The sequence below is a fragment of the Perna viridis genome, chromosome 9 (genome assembly GCF_037379345.1).
Source record: "Perna viridis isolate PV_CMFRI_1.1 ecotype Kerala chromosome 9, ASM3737934v1, whole genome shotgun sequence".
NCBI lineage: Eukaryota > Metazoa > Mollusca > Bivalvia > Mytilida > Mytilidae > Perna > Perna viridis.
This window is the reverse complement of record NC_142453.1, coordinates 6,731,693-6,750,471: the sequence shown is the minus strand read 5'-3', so window position 1 is coordinate 6,750,471 and position 18,779 is coordinate 6,731,693. Positions and strand designations below refer to the sequence as shown.

The 18,779-nt window shown below is 32.8% G+C and overlaps 1 protein-coding gene across 2 annotated transcripts; it reads left to right on the top strand.

Moving 5' to 3' along the window:
• Nucleotides 1-1,337: 1,337 nt before the first annotated feature.
• On the top strand, nt 1,338-15,796 carry LOC148606487 (fructose-bisphosphate aldolase-like). 2 transcript variants are annotated; one of them, XM_088546921.1, is made up of 8 exons: nt 1,338-1,431; nt 5,790-5,908; nt 9,329-9,595; nt 11,407-11,567; nt 12,039-12,122; nt 12,565-12,739; nt 13,554-13,753; nt 14,600-15,796. In XM_088546921.1, exons 2-8 carry the CDS (start codon nt 5,797-5,799, stop codon nt 14,690-14,692), a joined length of 1,092 nt encoding a protein of 363 aa, XP_088403047.1. In that variant the 5' UTR covers nt 1,338-1,431; nt 5,790-5,796; the 3' UTR covers nt 14,693-15,796. The 2 variants fall into 2 exon arrangements, with proteins under 2 accessions (XP_088403047.1, XP_088403048.1); XM_088546922.1 differs by lacking the exon at nt 1,338-1,431 and adding an exon at nt 1,601-1,709.
• Nucleotides 15,797-18,779: the final 2,983 nt, after the last annotated feature.

Sequence of the window (18,779 nt, the reverse complement as noted above, 5' to 3'; positions counted from 1 at the left end):
TTAAACTTTTGAACTTTCCGGTCTATTTACGACTTCATATCATATTCAACGTAACGATATCCAGACACATGCCTCATATATCATAGTATCTTCATTTGGAAAGGTGAGTTGTTTTAATTTTTTTTTCAAATTTCAAATTAGTACATGTACTACTTGTGTGCATAAAAGTGCAGTAAAATAGAATCTCTGGGTATTTTATGATATAGTGTTAAATGGAAAATGCATGCACCTGTTAAGCTATACCAGTTTACATTGCTCGATATTCAAAAAGATTCTCCTACAAGGTAAGAGGTTGCAATACACAACAAACGATGCTCTAAGGGAGACACGTTTTGTATGATTGCTCAGTTCAGTACAAGGCTTTGACATTATACCATTCTGGTTAAGCTACAAAGAAGCCCGTTTATAGACCATTGAAAACAACGAGGCAATGACATTTGTGATTCATACCTGGGTGATTTTAGATAATTTGGCAATTTATTATACTTGCAAATATTTGGACAATTTCACCGTTTATTGTTGAACTTCTTATCTTGAACTTGATAATTACATTTTGATGAAATATATGAAAATTAGCAGATTTTACATCATGAACTTAATCCTTCTTAGAGTTATAATGTGGCCGAACTGTTAGTATCTTTGTCTTATTTAAAATCCTCCCTGTGGTGTGAAAAAATACTTGCAACCAATGATTTTCATAGTAGTATACTATGAACCATTCTTGTTGCAACGGAGAAAATATGTTGTGGGTCATAATTCAGTTGTGAGTCTCTATGTAGCTCCACCAGAAAAGAGCTAGACATTTGTAAATGTGCTAAAATATTTTTACAGGTTAATTTTGACATAATATATTTTGTATTTTTGCAGAAATTCCCGAGGTTTTATATCTATTGATCTGAAATTGAATGTTATGTAATAGGAGGACTGGCTATTAAATTTTTGAAGTATTTATTTATATACAAAGTAAGTCAAGACACTGTAAACCTTATATAAGATTTATGTTTATACACAGTATAAAGGCCAGAGATGTACATTTAAAAAATGTGATGACTGAACTTGGGGAGTGACTATTTCCTGTTATAAAATCAGAGCCTGCTTCAACCTAAAAAGCGTTGAAAATAAAACAAACAGACAGAAATCAAGTCAAAAGGATAAAACCGTCCTGATGATAATCATTACTAAGGATTCAATTGCGATTGTCTTTAGTCTATACTTGTATTCATGTTCGAAATAACTCTTCATCTTAGGAAAAGACTGATTGCACTCATAATAATTTCCGATTGAATCTATATAAGGATTGCTCTGCAATCTTCTCAAATCTCGAGTTACCGTTCTTTGCACAGTGACGTAACAACCAAAATACGGAAGTTGTGTACTTTTTCTTGCCGACAGTTGTTCTCCTCTTCGAAACTTCGCAGCTTCGAAAACAAGGTAATTTCGATATGACACGTTTGCTGTCTTCTATGTTATGTACAACAATGACTTAAGTAACATTTTGTGTTATTTTAATTGTCGATAGAAGATTTTTAGCTTGGTTATCAGAAATAATTCGATTCAATGTCAAGGCTCACGTTGAGCGAAGGTGAATGTATTCGACCTTGTCCTTGGAATTCTCTCATCCTGTGTCTGTCTTGATTTATAACCCGTCAAGACATTTGTGCATGTCCTAGGTCTTAGAACGTTAGAGAACATTCCTTGTACTTGTGATTGTAAGTAATTATTTATTTATTATTTTCTTTGAACAATTGATTCAAGTGAGTCTTGACTGCTGTGCTAGATTGCAAGTTAATATACGTGGAATCTTTTTTAATGTCATTTTTTTAAAAGTAGGGATCGTATCTTGTTCTGTGTTAAAGAATCATAAAATGGCAGATGGATATATTTTGTTTCTATTGCTGAAAATTGGAATTAGCATTTCGTTATGTACATGTTCAATGTGAACTTTTAGGTTTTCAGTATTTCACCATCTTAGGGTTGAGGAAACAAATTTGTTGTCTTTAAGTTATTGTTAATTGCTGCATGATTTAATCACTGTCTGATTAGGTCCCATTAACATTGTACATGTACATGTCTTCAATTTTTTTAGGTTTTTCACTGACAACCCTTGAAGTTAACCATCATTCATGTGTATATGCCATTCTCAGTACTATATATGCTTTTATGTACATATGTACATGTATATTATGTCATGATGTGTGTTGTCTAATGCAAGAAATTTTATCATTCTCATTAAATCAAGGAAATACTATGACACATGCATTTGTACTTGTATACATGTATCTTGTCAGAATATTTAATAATTTTGATTGCCCTAACCATCTTCAATTTCTTATTGCTTGATCAATGTTTACAGAAATAAATTGTTCTATCATTAACTAATCTTGCCCTTTAGTTTTATATATTTTAAAAAGGAAGTTTGCACCCTTTGCTTGTTTAATATCCACCTGAGCTTGCTTTTTGCAACAGCAAGGGGGGTAGAAAAACTGGCTTTTAGTCCATGAATCCTAAATTGGTTTCCAGGGCACAACTTTTGCATGAACCAATTTTAAATGTCATACAATTTTGGGGTCAGTAGATCAAAGGTCAAGGTCATATGTAATGAATATTGATTTCTGGGACCTTTTAAACTAAAACAGTTAAAGGCTTGTGAGATATTTAGGAAGACACCTTTTGATTTTAGAGTCAATAGGTCTAAGGTCAAGGTCACACATACTTATATTTACCTGACTTATTAAAATAGAATTTTGGGGCCGAACTAGTCAAAAATGTCATACCCTTTAGAACATCATTATGTACTTGTACATGTACATGTAAGTCATGATCAGGAAAGAAATTCTTGTTAAAAGGGCAAGGCCTTAGGCTCTACATTTTCAGAATCCACTTTCAATATTCCATATATGGTAATAACCTGTTGCATTTTTTGCAGCCAGGTGGCTGTCCTGGAGCACTGCTCTTATTTAAATCTTAAATTTGTTTTGGGTTGAGTATATATAATAGGGAAAGGTTTGGAAACGCAAGGGTTTCATTAACTTTTCAAGCAGGAGGTACTTTACAGAAATAAGGGGGTACCAAATTTATATACTCAGCGAGGGGTCCAGGGGTTCAAGGCCCCCAGGTGGCAACACCGTGGTTAGGGGGCCAAGGGTGATAAGGCCCGCGAAGCTCCTGGATTTTAGCTTATTTTGAACTCAGATTTTGATATCCCTTTAATATATGGGATTAAGTGTGCAATATTTGCTTCTGTTTTGTATGAAATATATGAATTTGAAATCAAGATATATATATGATAAATCATAACTGATTTAGTCTCAAAACCCTGAAATCCAGGAGCTCCCCATGATTCCCACCAGATCCATTTCTAGACTTGTGTTGATAAACTTTGTTGACTGTTTAATACTATGCCATTTTATATGAAATTTTGATAAATGTCATGTTTTGTTCTTAGGCTTTTTAATTTACTTGTTACAAAATTTGAACACTCACACATGCAAATAAAAGCATAGGAACAAAAACTAAACATTTATTAAATGAAATTCCATAACATGATTGTGGTTCCTTGTGCTGAATTTTTTCACATTACAATGTATTTATTTTCTTTTATTATTTATAGCAGTGTTGCATCTGTGGTCAAATTTTTTAAAATTTTCTTGGGAGCAAAGGCCAGATATGTTCTTTTCAAATTTAGGGTTGCAAGAATATTTTTACCGAACTGCCCTTCCCCAGCTGAATTGAATGGTTGTCCCTTAAATCATATTCTGTAAAAGTTTTTTTCGCATGTTGACTCATTGTCAACAAAAAAAATTCCTGCACTCATTTGCACAAATTACAACAAATATTGGGAAAAAGGATGAGTATGGGGCAATTCCAAATACGAACCACATGCTTTGATATGTTTTCATAGAATCTTTACCTTTGTTTAGCTTTTTTTTTCAGCACAAAATAATTGGTAATTGCTTATTTGTCAACTTGAAACCTTTATCAAAAGTCTGTTTCATTTAAATGCTGCAATGAATGAGAAATTCATGACCAAAAATACTTGCGACCAATGAAAATTTGTTAACATTCATCCATTAGGTAGCTCATAACAACAAGGAAATGATATACACGCGATCTATTTTAGTGACAAAAATAAATTATATCGAATCAATTATTCAGACAAGACTCAACAACGACTATTTGAATAATAAAAATACCTGAAATATTTTTTTTTCCAAACACAATTTTAGTGGCCAGTCAGTAGATTGAGGCGGTCAAATTGGCAGGCAGCCAATTCTTAATGAAAAAACCGGAAATGTATGTACATGTAATGAATTCCCGAACAGTAAAGAAAGTACATGTATTTCACAAACACGATTTTTTTCCAATTTAAATCAGAAATCTGATTGTTCAAATTGCAGACATCTCATAAATTGCCAGTCCAGCTGATTGGTACTATTTGGGAAGGTCCAATAGAATAGACCAAATTTCTGGTTAATTTATCTGTAAGGTTCAATAATATACATGTACTGTTTAATTCCATTCCATAACAATAAGTTTGACTGTTTGATTTCATGGGTTTATAAGTGTATTTGTGTCAAAAATTATGTATTCACAACACCAGATGCGACAACAACCACTACTCATGTAACTTTGGCCTCTTCCCAATAACTATACAGACATGATTGTCGACAGACTTTTTTTTCATAAGCCAATCATCAATTTTGATAGTTTAAACAAGTGTGACCTAAGTGGTTAGTATATATGTCCATTCTCAAGTACAGTGGGCGATTCCAATTTGAAAACATGAACACACTTGACAGGCAGGTATCTTTTTGGTCAGTGTGGTCAGACTAAAACTTCCAAGCAGCTGGTACCAATATCCGGTAACACGTCATCAAGTTTCGAGATGTCTGAAATGTAGATTTTACCATTAGTTCATTAAGTTTCTTATTTTACGGTATATATAACTTCTAATTTCACCAATGCCCATTTTTTTGGCTAGTAAAATCATACATCAATTGAATCATTTTCTTCAGAAATGCAAAAAACAATATCCTGTCAGGCATTGGGGCCAACAGAATAAGCAAGTTCTGCCAGGCCTATAAAATCATTATAGATGTGATGCTTTGAATAAATGTTAACCAGTCTTCAGACACCCTATTTACATGTCGTCATGACATATATTTTATTGAGAATTGTCTCACTGATTATTATCACATATCTTCTCTACTGATCATGCTGATATGTGTATTCAGGGGAATAGTACATACATGTACATGTATTGGTAGAGTAAATACTGTTATTTGGTTGTATAATATGCTTGTACATGTATGACTGTTACTTGATATAACTGGACTTGAAAATGCATATAGTGGTAGAAATAAAATGTAATCCCTGATTTATGTGTTTAGGGGGTTTGTAGAGAAAAAGGGGAAGCGATTTGTATCCACTCTGTACATACCTTTGCATAAATTCTGCTTGTTACTGTTGTAGGTCAGACAGGTCCAAGGTTTAGTTGCTTCTGTGTGTCTTTAATTTGGGTCATATTAGAAGCTATAAACATCAAAGGAATTAAACCCTATAGCTGATTGTATTTTATTTTAGGAGTTATTACCTTTAATCATCAAAGGTTCATAGATTTAAAAACAAAACAACAAATTTGAATCCCTTAAGCTTGAAGTTTGATACATGTATCACGTAGCTTCTACCCTTGCAATCAATCAATGTTAATCTAATTTTCAGTATAAAGCTGTTTTATTTCACCTGATCACATTTATGCATTTTACAAATAGCTGATTTTGTCTTCCCAGACCAAAGATGCCAGTTTTTCCACAATACCTTTCTAAAGAACAGGAGGATGAGCTCCGACAAATTGCCAATGCCATCGTAGCTCCTGGCAAAGGAATTTTGGCTGCTGACGAATCCACAGGTAAGCTGCATCTGTCATGATAAGGTGACTTTTACTTGGATTAACCATGTACATTACAAAACTTTTTTTAGAATGTCATATGTTTAAAATCTACTCAAAACACTAGTCAATCAGTTTGATTCCTGGTTGGAGGTTTTACGTAAACCCCAATTTTACAAGTTGGTGGTACAAATGTAATATTGGACTCATCTTGCCCATCTGTCATTCTGTCCATCAAATTTTTCATTGCAAAAATTACCTCCTACTGGGCAGGTTTAATTCATATTTAGCATTACTTTATATACATGTAGATGGGGCATATGTTGTAAGTGAATTAGATAGCTGTCAAATATCAATTCCCTATTTTGTGGTACTTTGCCAATTTCACTATATGGAATCAATTATTCAATGATTTTCATTACAAAAATTTCCACCTGGACAGATTGATTTTGCTTTCAGTGTGTTGCTTTATATGGATGGGCATACATTGAAAGTGATTTTGATTGCTGTCCAGCATCAGCTCTCTGTACAAGCTGGGAATTACTAACAAAACGATCCCATACATGTGTACATCTTCATGTTGTATAATGTGTCAAAATAGGGAATATACTAGCATATGTTGAGTTTTGGTGTCTGATATGTATAACTACATTAGTCATCATACATGTAAATCATATCTAAGTGAGTTGTTTGATATACTGTCAAATTGTACATGTGTTTTACTTTAAAAATGTACATGTGTTTCACTGTAAAAGTGTACATGTGTTTTACTGTAAAAGTGTAATGTGTTTTACTGTAAAAGTATACATGTGTTTTACTGTAAAAGTGTATGTGTGTTTCACTGTAAAAGTGTACATGTGTTTTACTGTAAAAGTGTACATGTGTTTCACTGTAAAAGTGTATGTGTGTTTCACTGTAAAAGTGTACATGTGTTTTACTGTGAAAGTGTACATGTGTTTAATACTTTTAAATCCCTGAATCCCTATCAATATGTAGGTTTCAGTGTGTACCTAATTGGAAAAAAAACATCATTTATTTTTTATATATTATATAATATTTATAAAGTGCGTATCTAAAAAAATGTAATAAAAAATAACTCAAAGCACTGTACAATATAAAAAACATGCAGTAAATACTACATAAATAAATAAAACGTATAGTAATATAAAATCCTATGGGGGAAAAAGTTAAAATTTCAAAACCAATTAATTCATCGTTAAAAATTTCTATCAAGATATGAATGCATTGAATATATGACACTATGAAAATATCATTAATTAAAAATATATATCAAAAAGGGAAAATATGAGGCAAGCATACTAAAAATTTACTGAAAAGGAATAAGAATATCAAAATAGAGTTGAACTATTATCCGTACATATACATGTACATGTATCAAGCTGAAGACGGAAAAAAAAATTCAGGTTATCCTTCTTACTGTACCCTGTTTTCTTCTGCCTACCCTAGATCATTGTATTGGGTTTTTTCTTCGATATATTTTTTTTGGATCTCATCTACCTACCCTATGCTTTTTTTCATCCAATTTAATCTTTAAAACAGACATTTTGTCTTACTTGGCCTAATCATTTTTTTTTCTTTCAAGACATGGACACAGGTTTAATTGCTAAAGCCACAGACTGTTATTTACACCTTAACATTCAAGCTACATGTACTTGTACGGATATACATGTACTCATAATTCACCTGCAATGTAAAAGTACACCAATGCAAGTACATGTTCCTATGTTCACATACACTGTACATGATGTCTTGATTTAGTGCATTCTATTACTTGTATTCAAATTGAGTCGACTTGGTAGAAGTCTAATCCTCTCTTTTCAAATCAGATTTTATTTTTAGATATAAACACCAAGTAGTATTATCCTTACAGTATATATGGTTATTAAATGGGTGCAGTTATTGAACCATACGCTGATTTCAATTTGTCTGCATGCCATCTCTGTGATCCTCTATTGATATTATAAGAATGGTTGTATACTCTAACCTTTAAAGTACAGGAATCTGTTAGAATCAGGCAAAATTTAAAAAAAATAAAAATCATCCTCTGCAATAAAACGTGAATTTCAGCTTTCCAGTGAGTGAACTTAGTTTATGGTCTAATGAGTCCAATTGACAGTTTCTTTGTCTTAGAAATTTTAGAGTTTGTAAAGTTACATTAGAATGATGAGGAAAAGTGAGTTATCTCCCTTTGATAATGAAATTACAATGCATTTCATATGATACTGTACCTCGAGTTACTGACACTTAAAAAACAAATGATGGCCATTTCTGCAAATCAGGTGATATTTTAAATAAGATTTAATCATTTATTATATAGATTGCAGTAAATTAACGAATGTTCTCAGTGTAAAAAGTTTCCATAATTCACAATGTGAAATAGAAATGGTAATTTCACTCTCACACTTTCTTCCACAGTTTCCCAACACGAATATCAATCCGCCGTTCACAAAAGTTTAAATTTATGTTGAAAATATCAACGAATAATGGAGAAAACCTATATGATAAATCATTGGATAATCAATAATTATCTCATGCCAAGAATGCATTATGATTTAACTCATGTGTAGAACAAGTTCTGCGCAGTCATAAAATATAGGCATTCTTAGGCACTTGTGATCATATTTTGGTTATTCACTGTTTCCAATTAGTTTTCCTATTATTCATGGAGAGACTTGTGTGCTTTTTTTCCAATCTTAACTGACCTGATCCTTAATTCTTGTAAAGACTTATAGACTTTCATGATTGAAAACATAGAAATCCTAACAGTTCTTCCTACCAAAGATTGTTTTAATTTAAACCATGGAATTCCTGATCAACTTTTGTCGTTTTTTAAAATATGGTTAAGTAGTACTTCTACCCAATCAAGAACATAGTGGTTAATTTTATTTTGTTCAGCCTCAGGTATATCCTTGATTTTGTCAGTACATTTTATTTACTGGTGTCATACAATATTTTGACTCCCTTGAAATGTTAACCATGGAGTTAAAATATCATAGAGAAATTTTGACCCCCCTTACAATATTTGAACTCCCTGCTGTGATATTTTAACCCCTCTGGTGTGATAAATTAACTCCCTGCTGTGATATTTGAAACCCCATGCTGCAATATTGTAACCCTCTGTTATGATAATTTAACCCCCGTCTGTATTAAAATAACCCCCCCGGGGTCAGTATTAGGGGGTTAAGATATCATTTATTTTAACCAGGTGGTCAGTATTTCGCAGGGGTAAAAAAATCATATGACACCTGTCTGGTACTTATCTCCCTTTCTGTTACATGTATATGATTTTTATTATTACATTTCTTTATTGATACACTGTGAAAATTTGAAACCTTTAAAGGTTCATGCTCATATAATTTATCCTTTTTAGATTTCTCAGTGAATTGGTCGATATTAATTTAATCTTCCTTGCTTTTTCAGGATCCATTGGAAAAAGATTTGCCCCCATCAATGTGGAGAACACAGAAGAAAACCGTCGTCGGTACAGAGAACTCCTGTTCACATGTGACAAATCGTTGGCTGAAAACATCAGCGGTGTGATCATGTTCCATGAGACATTTTATCAAAAAGCCAAAGATGGTACCCCATTCCCAAAACTCCTACAATCTGTCGGCATCATTCCAGGAATCAAAGTCGACAAAGGTGTTGTCCCTTTGGCTGGAACAGACAATGAATGCACTACACAAGGTAATATAAACTGGCACTGAAGAAAAATTTGAATCTAGTGTTTCTATACAGTCCTTGAACCGATCCGCACACCAATTTGATGGATCGATGACCGTTGACTGATTGATCGCTGATGGATCGATTACTTATGACCGATGACCGATCTCATCACAGTTTTATTATGTAAATTGATGTTAAATCTGTTTAAAATTTGAAAGAATGTAAAATAAATGCATAAATTACTGTTTAAATATATTACACTATATAAATATGTGTAAACTTGACAAAGAAAACAATAAAACCGTACAATATGACCGCTCTGTGGTCATATAGGCCTAGCAGATTCTGTCCTTGAGGACTTAGTTTGGCCATTGTACTTCAGTTTTCAAGTCTAAAAAGGTACTGTTTGCTTATCTTCTCAATTAGCAGTTTGATTGCAATCCTTTCTTTCAAAATTGTCAATGACTAGCCCACATAATAGAGGACTGTATAGGCTTCAGCTAGCCTGAAACCAGAAATGTACACCTCATTTCACTAGCCTGAACTGATTTTTACTAGACTTGAGCTTCGGGCTAGTGGCTAAATCATTCAATCAGTATACAAGCACATTTGCAGTATTGAAATAAACTTTTTATTTATTAAGTAGAGGAGGCAAAACAGATAATTTATTATTGTTGGCCTTATTGATTTTCTTTGGAGGTACAGGAATTATTGTCTCCCAGAAAACCATTTATCTGTTAGTCGTGACTTGTAAAATTTGTGCATGCCTAACATCTGTAGCAAATGTCTGCTACAAATTTTCTTAAGTACTGTTTACAGCATATTCTATATACAATCATTATTACAGAAAGTTTTGTCCAAATTTAAATTATTATCAACATAAATATTGAAACTGCTCAGAAATCACCTTTCCCCACTTTGTTTAAGTCCACAAACTGAAGGCTGATTACATGTACTGTTAACCTTAGTACAGTAATTTTCCATCACATAGTGTTATAGTTAAAATTAGACTAGTAGTTGTGGACTGATGCAGTAAATGGTCTGAATTCAGTCCATGTTCATGTATAATTGCTTGAGGAGACATGTACATGATAAACTTGTTACACATTAATTGACCTTAGATTCTTGGCCATCTGCCATTATTCACACATTGTACATTGGTCAATTTTATCCTTTAGTTCTATTATATTGCTGGTGTGGAACAAAAGAGTAGATCTTGATATATATTCTTTGTAAGGACAAGGAGAGACATACTGTATCAGCCCACAGGCATTTAAACAATTTGTCAAGATTATATTTATATTTTTGTGTTCATTGGTTGATCTAGAGTTACTTCCCTTCTCCCACAAAAAATGTAGACCTATTTTATGACTGTTTTTCTACTATTTCATTGTGTGTTCATGTAAATGTAACGTGTAGTTATATCGGAAGATGAATATGGTTTAGGCTTGCTAAAAAATCTTCAAAGGAATTTATTTTCATTCCTGCACTATGTGTATAGTTAAACCAATGATTGAATTAAGGGGAAATACTTGCTAAATGCAAGTTGAAATTCAATTTTGTTAGTAGAAATTATATCCACTGGTTTGCAAGTGGAATTCTATATGTCTTATAGATAAAGTCTCGAAATAACCCAAAAACTTCAAATTTAGCCAGTGTAAATTTTCAGTACTTCCTAAATTTAGCTAGTGGAAAAAATTCTGAAATTCAATCCCTGGTAAAACAACAACAACAAAAAAACAAAACATGGTTCTGTTGGATTCTCCTTTGTACTGAGACTAGAGTAAATGTATTACAGAGGCATAGTTTTAAAGTGTTTCTTTTTTTTTTAGGTCTTGATGGTCTGTCAGAGAGATGTGCCCAGTACAAGAAAGATGGTGCTCAGTTTGCCAAGTGGAGATGTGTATTAAAGATCCAGCAATACACACCATCTTACCAAGCTATGCTGGAGAATGCCAATGTTTTAGCCAGATATGCAAGCATTTGTCAACAGGTCAGTTGTCAAGAAGTTAAATCACTGTTGCTTGGTACTTAGGGTAGAATTGTAGTCCAAAATCAATGTCTAAGTGCTAGAAAACTCACTTTATATTAGAGAATATCTAAGTAAGACTTAAGGAAATCAAACCTGCAGCTGATTTTGTACATGTAAGGGTTGGAACTTACATTGTAAAATTACATGAACCTGTGATAAATTGATGGTTGGAAATTTGTCCCCCCAAAAAAATATACTCAAGAAAAATGAAAGATTTTTTAGGCCCATTTCCGGTATGTTTAAGATTATGGTCTAGGGCAGTTGCCATAGATGTCACAGTGGTATAAGTTAGAATCCCGCGGAGGGAGTGACTAAAAATTTGCATCCCAAATTTGACAGTTCTAACATCGTTCGGGAATTTTTCAGACCTTTATATATATATATATTGCTAAGATGAATAAAAAAGTAATTTCTATTGGAATCTATTAATAGAATGGACTGGTACCCATTGTTGAACCAGAAGTATTGCCTGATGGAGAACATGATCTGGCCACAGCACAGAAAGTCACAGAAGAGGTAACCTTACAAGATCTTTGGCCTTTAATGTTTGTACTTACGTCTTTACACGTGGGAAAATAACAATTTTTATTAATTCATCCGGAAGATTATGTTTCTCTTTTTAGATTGCATGGTTTTCAATTTTCATTGTGCATTCGAAGGAATTTTGGTTTCATTATGCTTTTATAAGCCATCAATATAACTGCTCTGGTTTGGGATTAAATGGTTAAGAATAACAAGTCAGACACGTGAACCAAACACAGTACAGTATATTGAAAAGGGCAATTATGGCAAGAAACTTTACGTAAGAAATGTTATTGGCAAAATAGCAGCTAACAGATTATCAAGGACCATTTTCACTATTCTTACTATTGTCATGCGGACTCATTAGATTAAAAATTAATTTTGTTTAAGGCAATCAGCAATTATCTTTACCATCAACACGGTCATTATTTCATAGGTGCTAGCGTTTACATACAAGGCATTAGCTGATCATCACGTCTTCTTGGAAGGAACCTTATTGAAACCTAACATGGTCACTGCTGGTATGAGCTGTGCCAAGAGAAATTCACCAGCAGAGAATGCTCTCGCCACAGTAACTGCCCTGAGTAGAGCTGTACCCCCAGCAGTTCCAGGTAAAACTTTGTTATTTGTTCAGGTTATTTTAAAATTAATGTGAACTGAAAGAAATTAAAGAAGGAATTCCAAATTTACTGATAATTTCCAAGTAGCCTTTTCTGTTGTATTAGACCACAATGAACATGAGATTTTGACATCAATGTTCTTCTAGATTTAAGGTGGTAGACCTTGGGTAAGGGACTTAACTCTTGAAATCAGGGATATATTTGTACCATAATCAAGTTCACCAAAGCCTTTCAAGCTTTCATTTGAAGCAGAACAAAATCAGCCCAAGTTGTATAGGTGCTTACATGAGACTGATGTAAAATGCTGAATAAAAACGTTCCAGTGATTGTTGAGAGCTGTGTTCCTTACCCTAGGTCTGCCTCCTTATGTGGTTTTGCTTTCTGTTGTACGGTTTTTTGGTCATATTTTTAAAACAAGACGGTCATTTATAGGTGAAATATGCAAAATAGTTAATACTGAGATGAATATCCCGGAAAATATTTGATGTTTTCTTGGATTTTATCTGGCTTACAGGGATTGACATTAACAGTAGTCTTTTAGTCCTATGCCACCCTAATTTTGGAGAGGACTCCTTAAGCTTAAAAAATTTCCTCGATAGTCTTATCAACTATCTAAATTTTGCCTAATTTTTCATAAAATCTAAGAACAGAACCTTCATTGCCATCTGCGGACTACTTATTTTACATTTGAAGTAGTCCTGTTGACCACTAAACAAATGGAGAAATGAAGTTAATGTCAAATCCTGGCTTAAATGCTTTTCTTCCTTGAAGTATTTCATGATATAGGTTATCTTTCATGTTTCAGGAGTTACATTTTTATCTGGTGGTCAGTCAGAAGATGATGCCACTGTTAATCTCAATGCCATCAACACATGTCCAGGAAAGAAACCATGGGCCCTCACATTCTCCTTCGGCCGAGCTCTACAGGCTTCTGTACTGAAAGCATGGCAAGGAAAAGATGAAAATGTTAAAGGTGCTCAGGATGAACTCATGAAGAGGGCAAAGGTTAGAATCTTAAGGCCAATATGTAGATTAAAATACTTCAGAGATGTTTACCATTACGTTTTTGCCGTACTTTTTATGAAATTTGACAGCAAATAATGCTCTGTGGATCTCTCTATGGTACCCATATTAAAATGGCACAAAGTAAGATTTTACATATTATCTTCATTAATTATAACTGAAAGCGTGGTTGGTCTTAAAGTGGGATTAACAGGTCAGATACTGAGTAACAGAATTGATTCCAAAATTATTGTGATCAGTGTTGTTTGCAGTGGTTTTTTATTTTAATTAATAATTTTTATTCAACTTTTTAGAAGGTAGTGAAACAAGAGCGAAAAAACATTACAATAATGAATATCTTTAATAAACTACATTTCTGGTACATTGTAAATACAAAAAGTAAACTAACTAAAATTTTACTTTCAGGAAACATTTCCCTTATCAGTTTCTTTTTCAATTTTAGGGAATCTTTCAGTCATTGGTCGTACCTGTTGTAAATTTAAAATTTGAGTGGTCATATTTATATAAAAATACAATCTGGGTGAAAAATGATACAATTCACTCTTTGTTTTTGTTTTTTTTTTTTCAGACTAGCTTTACTATTTACAAAAAACATGACATACACGCTGACAGGCAGTTCATATCATTGCAACCATTTTTTTCATTTTCAATATTCCATTTCAAACATCTATCTCTCCACATGTCACTGTCACACAATGTGAATACAGAAATAGTGTGAACAGTAAAGACAAATTCACCCTCACAGATAAACATAGATGGATCAATCACATTTCATTTACACTTACTTTTCATAACCTCAAATTTGATTTGCTACATTTATTTTTACAGGCAAATGGATTAGCTGCTGTCGGTAAATTCTCCGGAGGTTTGGCTGGTACCGCTGGATCTGATTCCCTGTTTGTAGCCCAACATGCTTATTAGACATTACACCACATCGAAATTTAGGAGCATAATAACTCGCTTGCAGACCTCATCTTTAGCATTAGAACAATTTTTCTTTAGTCATATCAGAGTAAATTCATAAATCATGGCTTCCATGAAGTTTTTTTTTTGTTGTTGTAAAATTTGAATCTCCAGTTGTTGACCTCTCTATAGCAATTTTATAGCTATTTATAAGTGTGTATGTTTAATTGTTAAATTTGTATATTAGTACTGTAATAGTGAAGTAATGTATGGTTTGTATTTTTACATTACAACTAATGTTAGATTTATATAAGATGGGTTTATAGCCTTTTGTGAAGGTCATGAAACCAATTGAACTGTTTGTTAACTCCCCTGATTCAACTGAGTTAACTCCCCTGTACAATCTAGCAATGAATCTCTGCTATGATGTGGTAATGGTAATAATATATTCTCATCAAAGCTCAGCTGTTGATTAAATAGTGCTTTGTTTTTATTAAATTTTTAAATTATTTATTCATAAATTTTTACCTCCAGGTACCTTTAAAATCAGTTGATAGGTTTTGTTTTTTTCTATCTCGCAGTATATTGGCTATGTGTAAAGAAAGTTAATCATGTGTTGGTAATTTGAGGATGATGAGATTTTATTTTGCTGTGCGTTAGTTTTGTCTTTTTTTTCTCAAGAACAAATGTCTATTTAATAACCCCCCTTTTTCCACTTTAAAACAGTCTCAGTAAATCCAACATATTTTTGCTTGTATAGTTTATTATAATACTTTTGAATTTCGATGTATATAAATCTAGTCTGGTATTTATTTTTTGGGCTTTACATTTTTAGTACATCCTATACAACCACATTTAAAGTATCAGCATATAGTTCAACACAATTTGATGTATGATATGGATCAAGGAGAGTCACATCTTGTAGGTCCTTGACCCTTCACCCTTTTGAATTTATGCAAAAGAAGGAAGTCACTGTTTTGAATTGGGGAAATCCTAATATATATTATTTCAAGAGTGCCAAACTTTACTTGCATCACTCGTATTATTTATTGAAAAATCCACATCTGGAAAGTTTGAATAAATTTCCTCGGAATGCATTGTAATTAAAAAAATAGACTCTAACTGTTTGTGTATGCCTTTCTTGTAAGAGCCTACATGTATATGGTCAGCAGTATTGTTATAGAAAAAACTATAAACATCTGATAAAAAAATAAATATAATACATGGTAACAGAACGATGACACTTCTTGTGTTACACTAAAATGTAGTATTTTATCAACACAAATACTACATTAATGACCCACATCTCTTGACTGTGGACAGACACATGAAATTTGCGGTCAGGATCAACTAGTTTAGACTTCTACAAGTCTCTCTGTACTATATATTTTATTTGATTAAATATCTTCATTCACTATCCAGCGGCTGTACTGTAGAGAGCTGGACAGTGAATGGATATTTAATTTAATCAAATGAAATATATATTACATAGAGACTTGTAGCAAGTCTACAACTAGTTTTATCAGTTTTAGCCTACTTTAATAATACCGAGAATTCCGTATCTATATTTGTGTTTGGCTGTCTGTTAATCAACACATTTTAATGTGAATGTTAAAAGAGATTATGCAGAAATTCTTATCTACATGTCTTTTTTGTACTTATTTAGAGGTAATTATACATATTTTTACTGTCAAAGAAGTTGAGATATTGCAAAGATACTCAAACAAATTATCATCAGTTTACTTGTGAAAAAATTTCAATCCAGTCCAATCAAGTTCCTTTTTGTTGTTCCTTCATATAAGATTCCTCTGCCTTTTGTTTTGTCCATTATTTGTATTTACTTTAAGAATGAAACTTCACACCATGTAAAGGACACATTTTGATGATAATCCACATACCTTAAAATTAGCTGTTTTCACCTGACAAAAACCTATACTCTCATGCTGCATAGTCCTGTTAAGTAGGACAACAGTGTAAAGTTCATGGTCTATTGTATTCAACAGAATGTACATATGAAAAATGATGAATCCCACAAAATATTTTTTTTTAGATGAAACAGTACTTGCATGTAACTTTCTGAACAAATATTCTCCTGAAAACCTGTCTTCCTAATATTTATGACTGTCTTTTTTTCTTTTCTTTACAATAGTTAAAATGCATTTACTAAAAAACTGGTACTGAAGGGTTGTGGATATATTTGCTTTTAATACTGGAGGATTTTATCATTTATTTAAAAGACTGCAGAGCATGGTTTTGTGCATCTGACAGTAATTAGTGTCAGATGATGATTTTAGCTATCCAGAGATCATGATCGTTAGAATAGTCCGAATTTCTCCAGAGTCCAGACCTATAGCTATTCTTTTAAACGTTTTATTGGACCACAAAAAATGCGGTTGTATATTGGTATGTGTACATTTGTCGTCCGTAGACATGTGGTTTTCGGACAATAAATCTAGTAAAATGAATGGATCTCTTTCAATTGTATCAAAGGTGTCATACCACCGAAAGATGGCAAAGTCTCGGCTAGGATTATGATATGAACCTTTTGGGCCACATCAATTCTGGTCTCCATATCATTCTTATCCTGTATCAAGAGTTCGTTCTCAATCTGAATCGAGAGCTGGACCAAGCTTGAATGAGCGCCATGCCTTGATGGGGCATCGGGATATTTCTTCTTTTTTTCTTTACGAGTGTGTAAAAGTTGCTAATTTCTCATTATGTGTTAGTGCCTAGGCGTTCTAATTTGTATCGCTATGACATTCACTTTTCTTTATCATTGGTGAAAGAGAGAATTTACATGTACATACAGTTGATTACTAAGCAGCATGACACATATCGATAAATGGTCTCGTTTTGAGCCTTTGATCACAATTTAGAACTGAAAAATTATATTTTAACCCAACGCCAATTAATGCATTTATAATAAAAAAAATAATGGTGCAAATTTGCAGACTACTAAGATGTCATACTATTTAGACCACCTAGTCTTGTCACGTACATTGTATCAAAATTAAATACAACCATTCCGAATAAAGCATCGTATCTGACGGAGCAAAATGTCTTCTAGAACTTTAATAGCCGTTTCTAGAACGTGATGCAGGAGTGGACACAGTGATTTTACGCGGGTCCGATCCAAAGAAAGGGAAGTGTCTGGGTTATCATTTTGCTCATTTTTGCTACTTTTCCAACTAATGTGTGTTCCAACCCCGAAACCTCAACCCTGGATCTGTCACTGTATCACTTGTGTCGGGTCTAGCAGTTTACATGTATGATTGCCGATGGTGCTTTGTTTTTGTTAGTTGTCATTTAATAGTGTATGACAATCAAACATACATGTAAGCAATAATTTATAAAAATCAACCAATTTTCTTTCCTATTTCGGGTGCTATTTATTCTATTATAATTATAAAAAAATCAGATAATCGGGGAACCCAAGGAGACCAATGATAAGGGAGCAGTCGTCATGTTTTGTTCCTAATCCACTTTCCCTAATCCTTACGAGTAATCAAAGAAGTTCAATGTTAGGAATTGAAAGTTAATACCTAAAATGGGCAGATTGTAAAGGACAAAAAACGATTTTAAACAAATCAATGACTTTATTACATGTATTATGCATTTCAATGATTTTCTTTGTAATTCGAATTTCAATGACATAATATCAAACATTCAATGGAAAAAAAATAAGATTTTAAAAGTATTAAATCTTAATTTATTGTCATTGAAAGGACAATACGTTATTGAGAATTCCCATTCATATTACATATTCTTCTGTTGAAGTTATTTTGCATCTGCCAGAGGTAGATTTGACAGATTTGTCTACATTCATATTTCAAATACAAAAATCTTTTTTTCTAATGCAATATCCGCGTTCAATGGTCTAATACTCAAAAAATCTTTGAACTTTCAATACATGAAAGGCAGAAAGCACCAAAACCCTATTTTAACCCCTTGTTTATCAACAAAGTTAAGTATCGAACATTTGTTTCGCCAATTCAACAGTTTTAAAGGCGGTACATGTTTAGGTACGTTTCGGGTAGTTAAATGTCATTCATCTAAACCAAAAACCCAAAAAGTCAGTGCCATAAAATTGATGATTGAAATACCT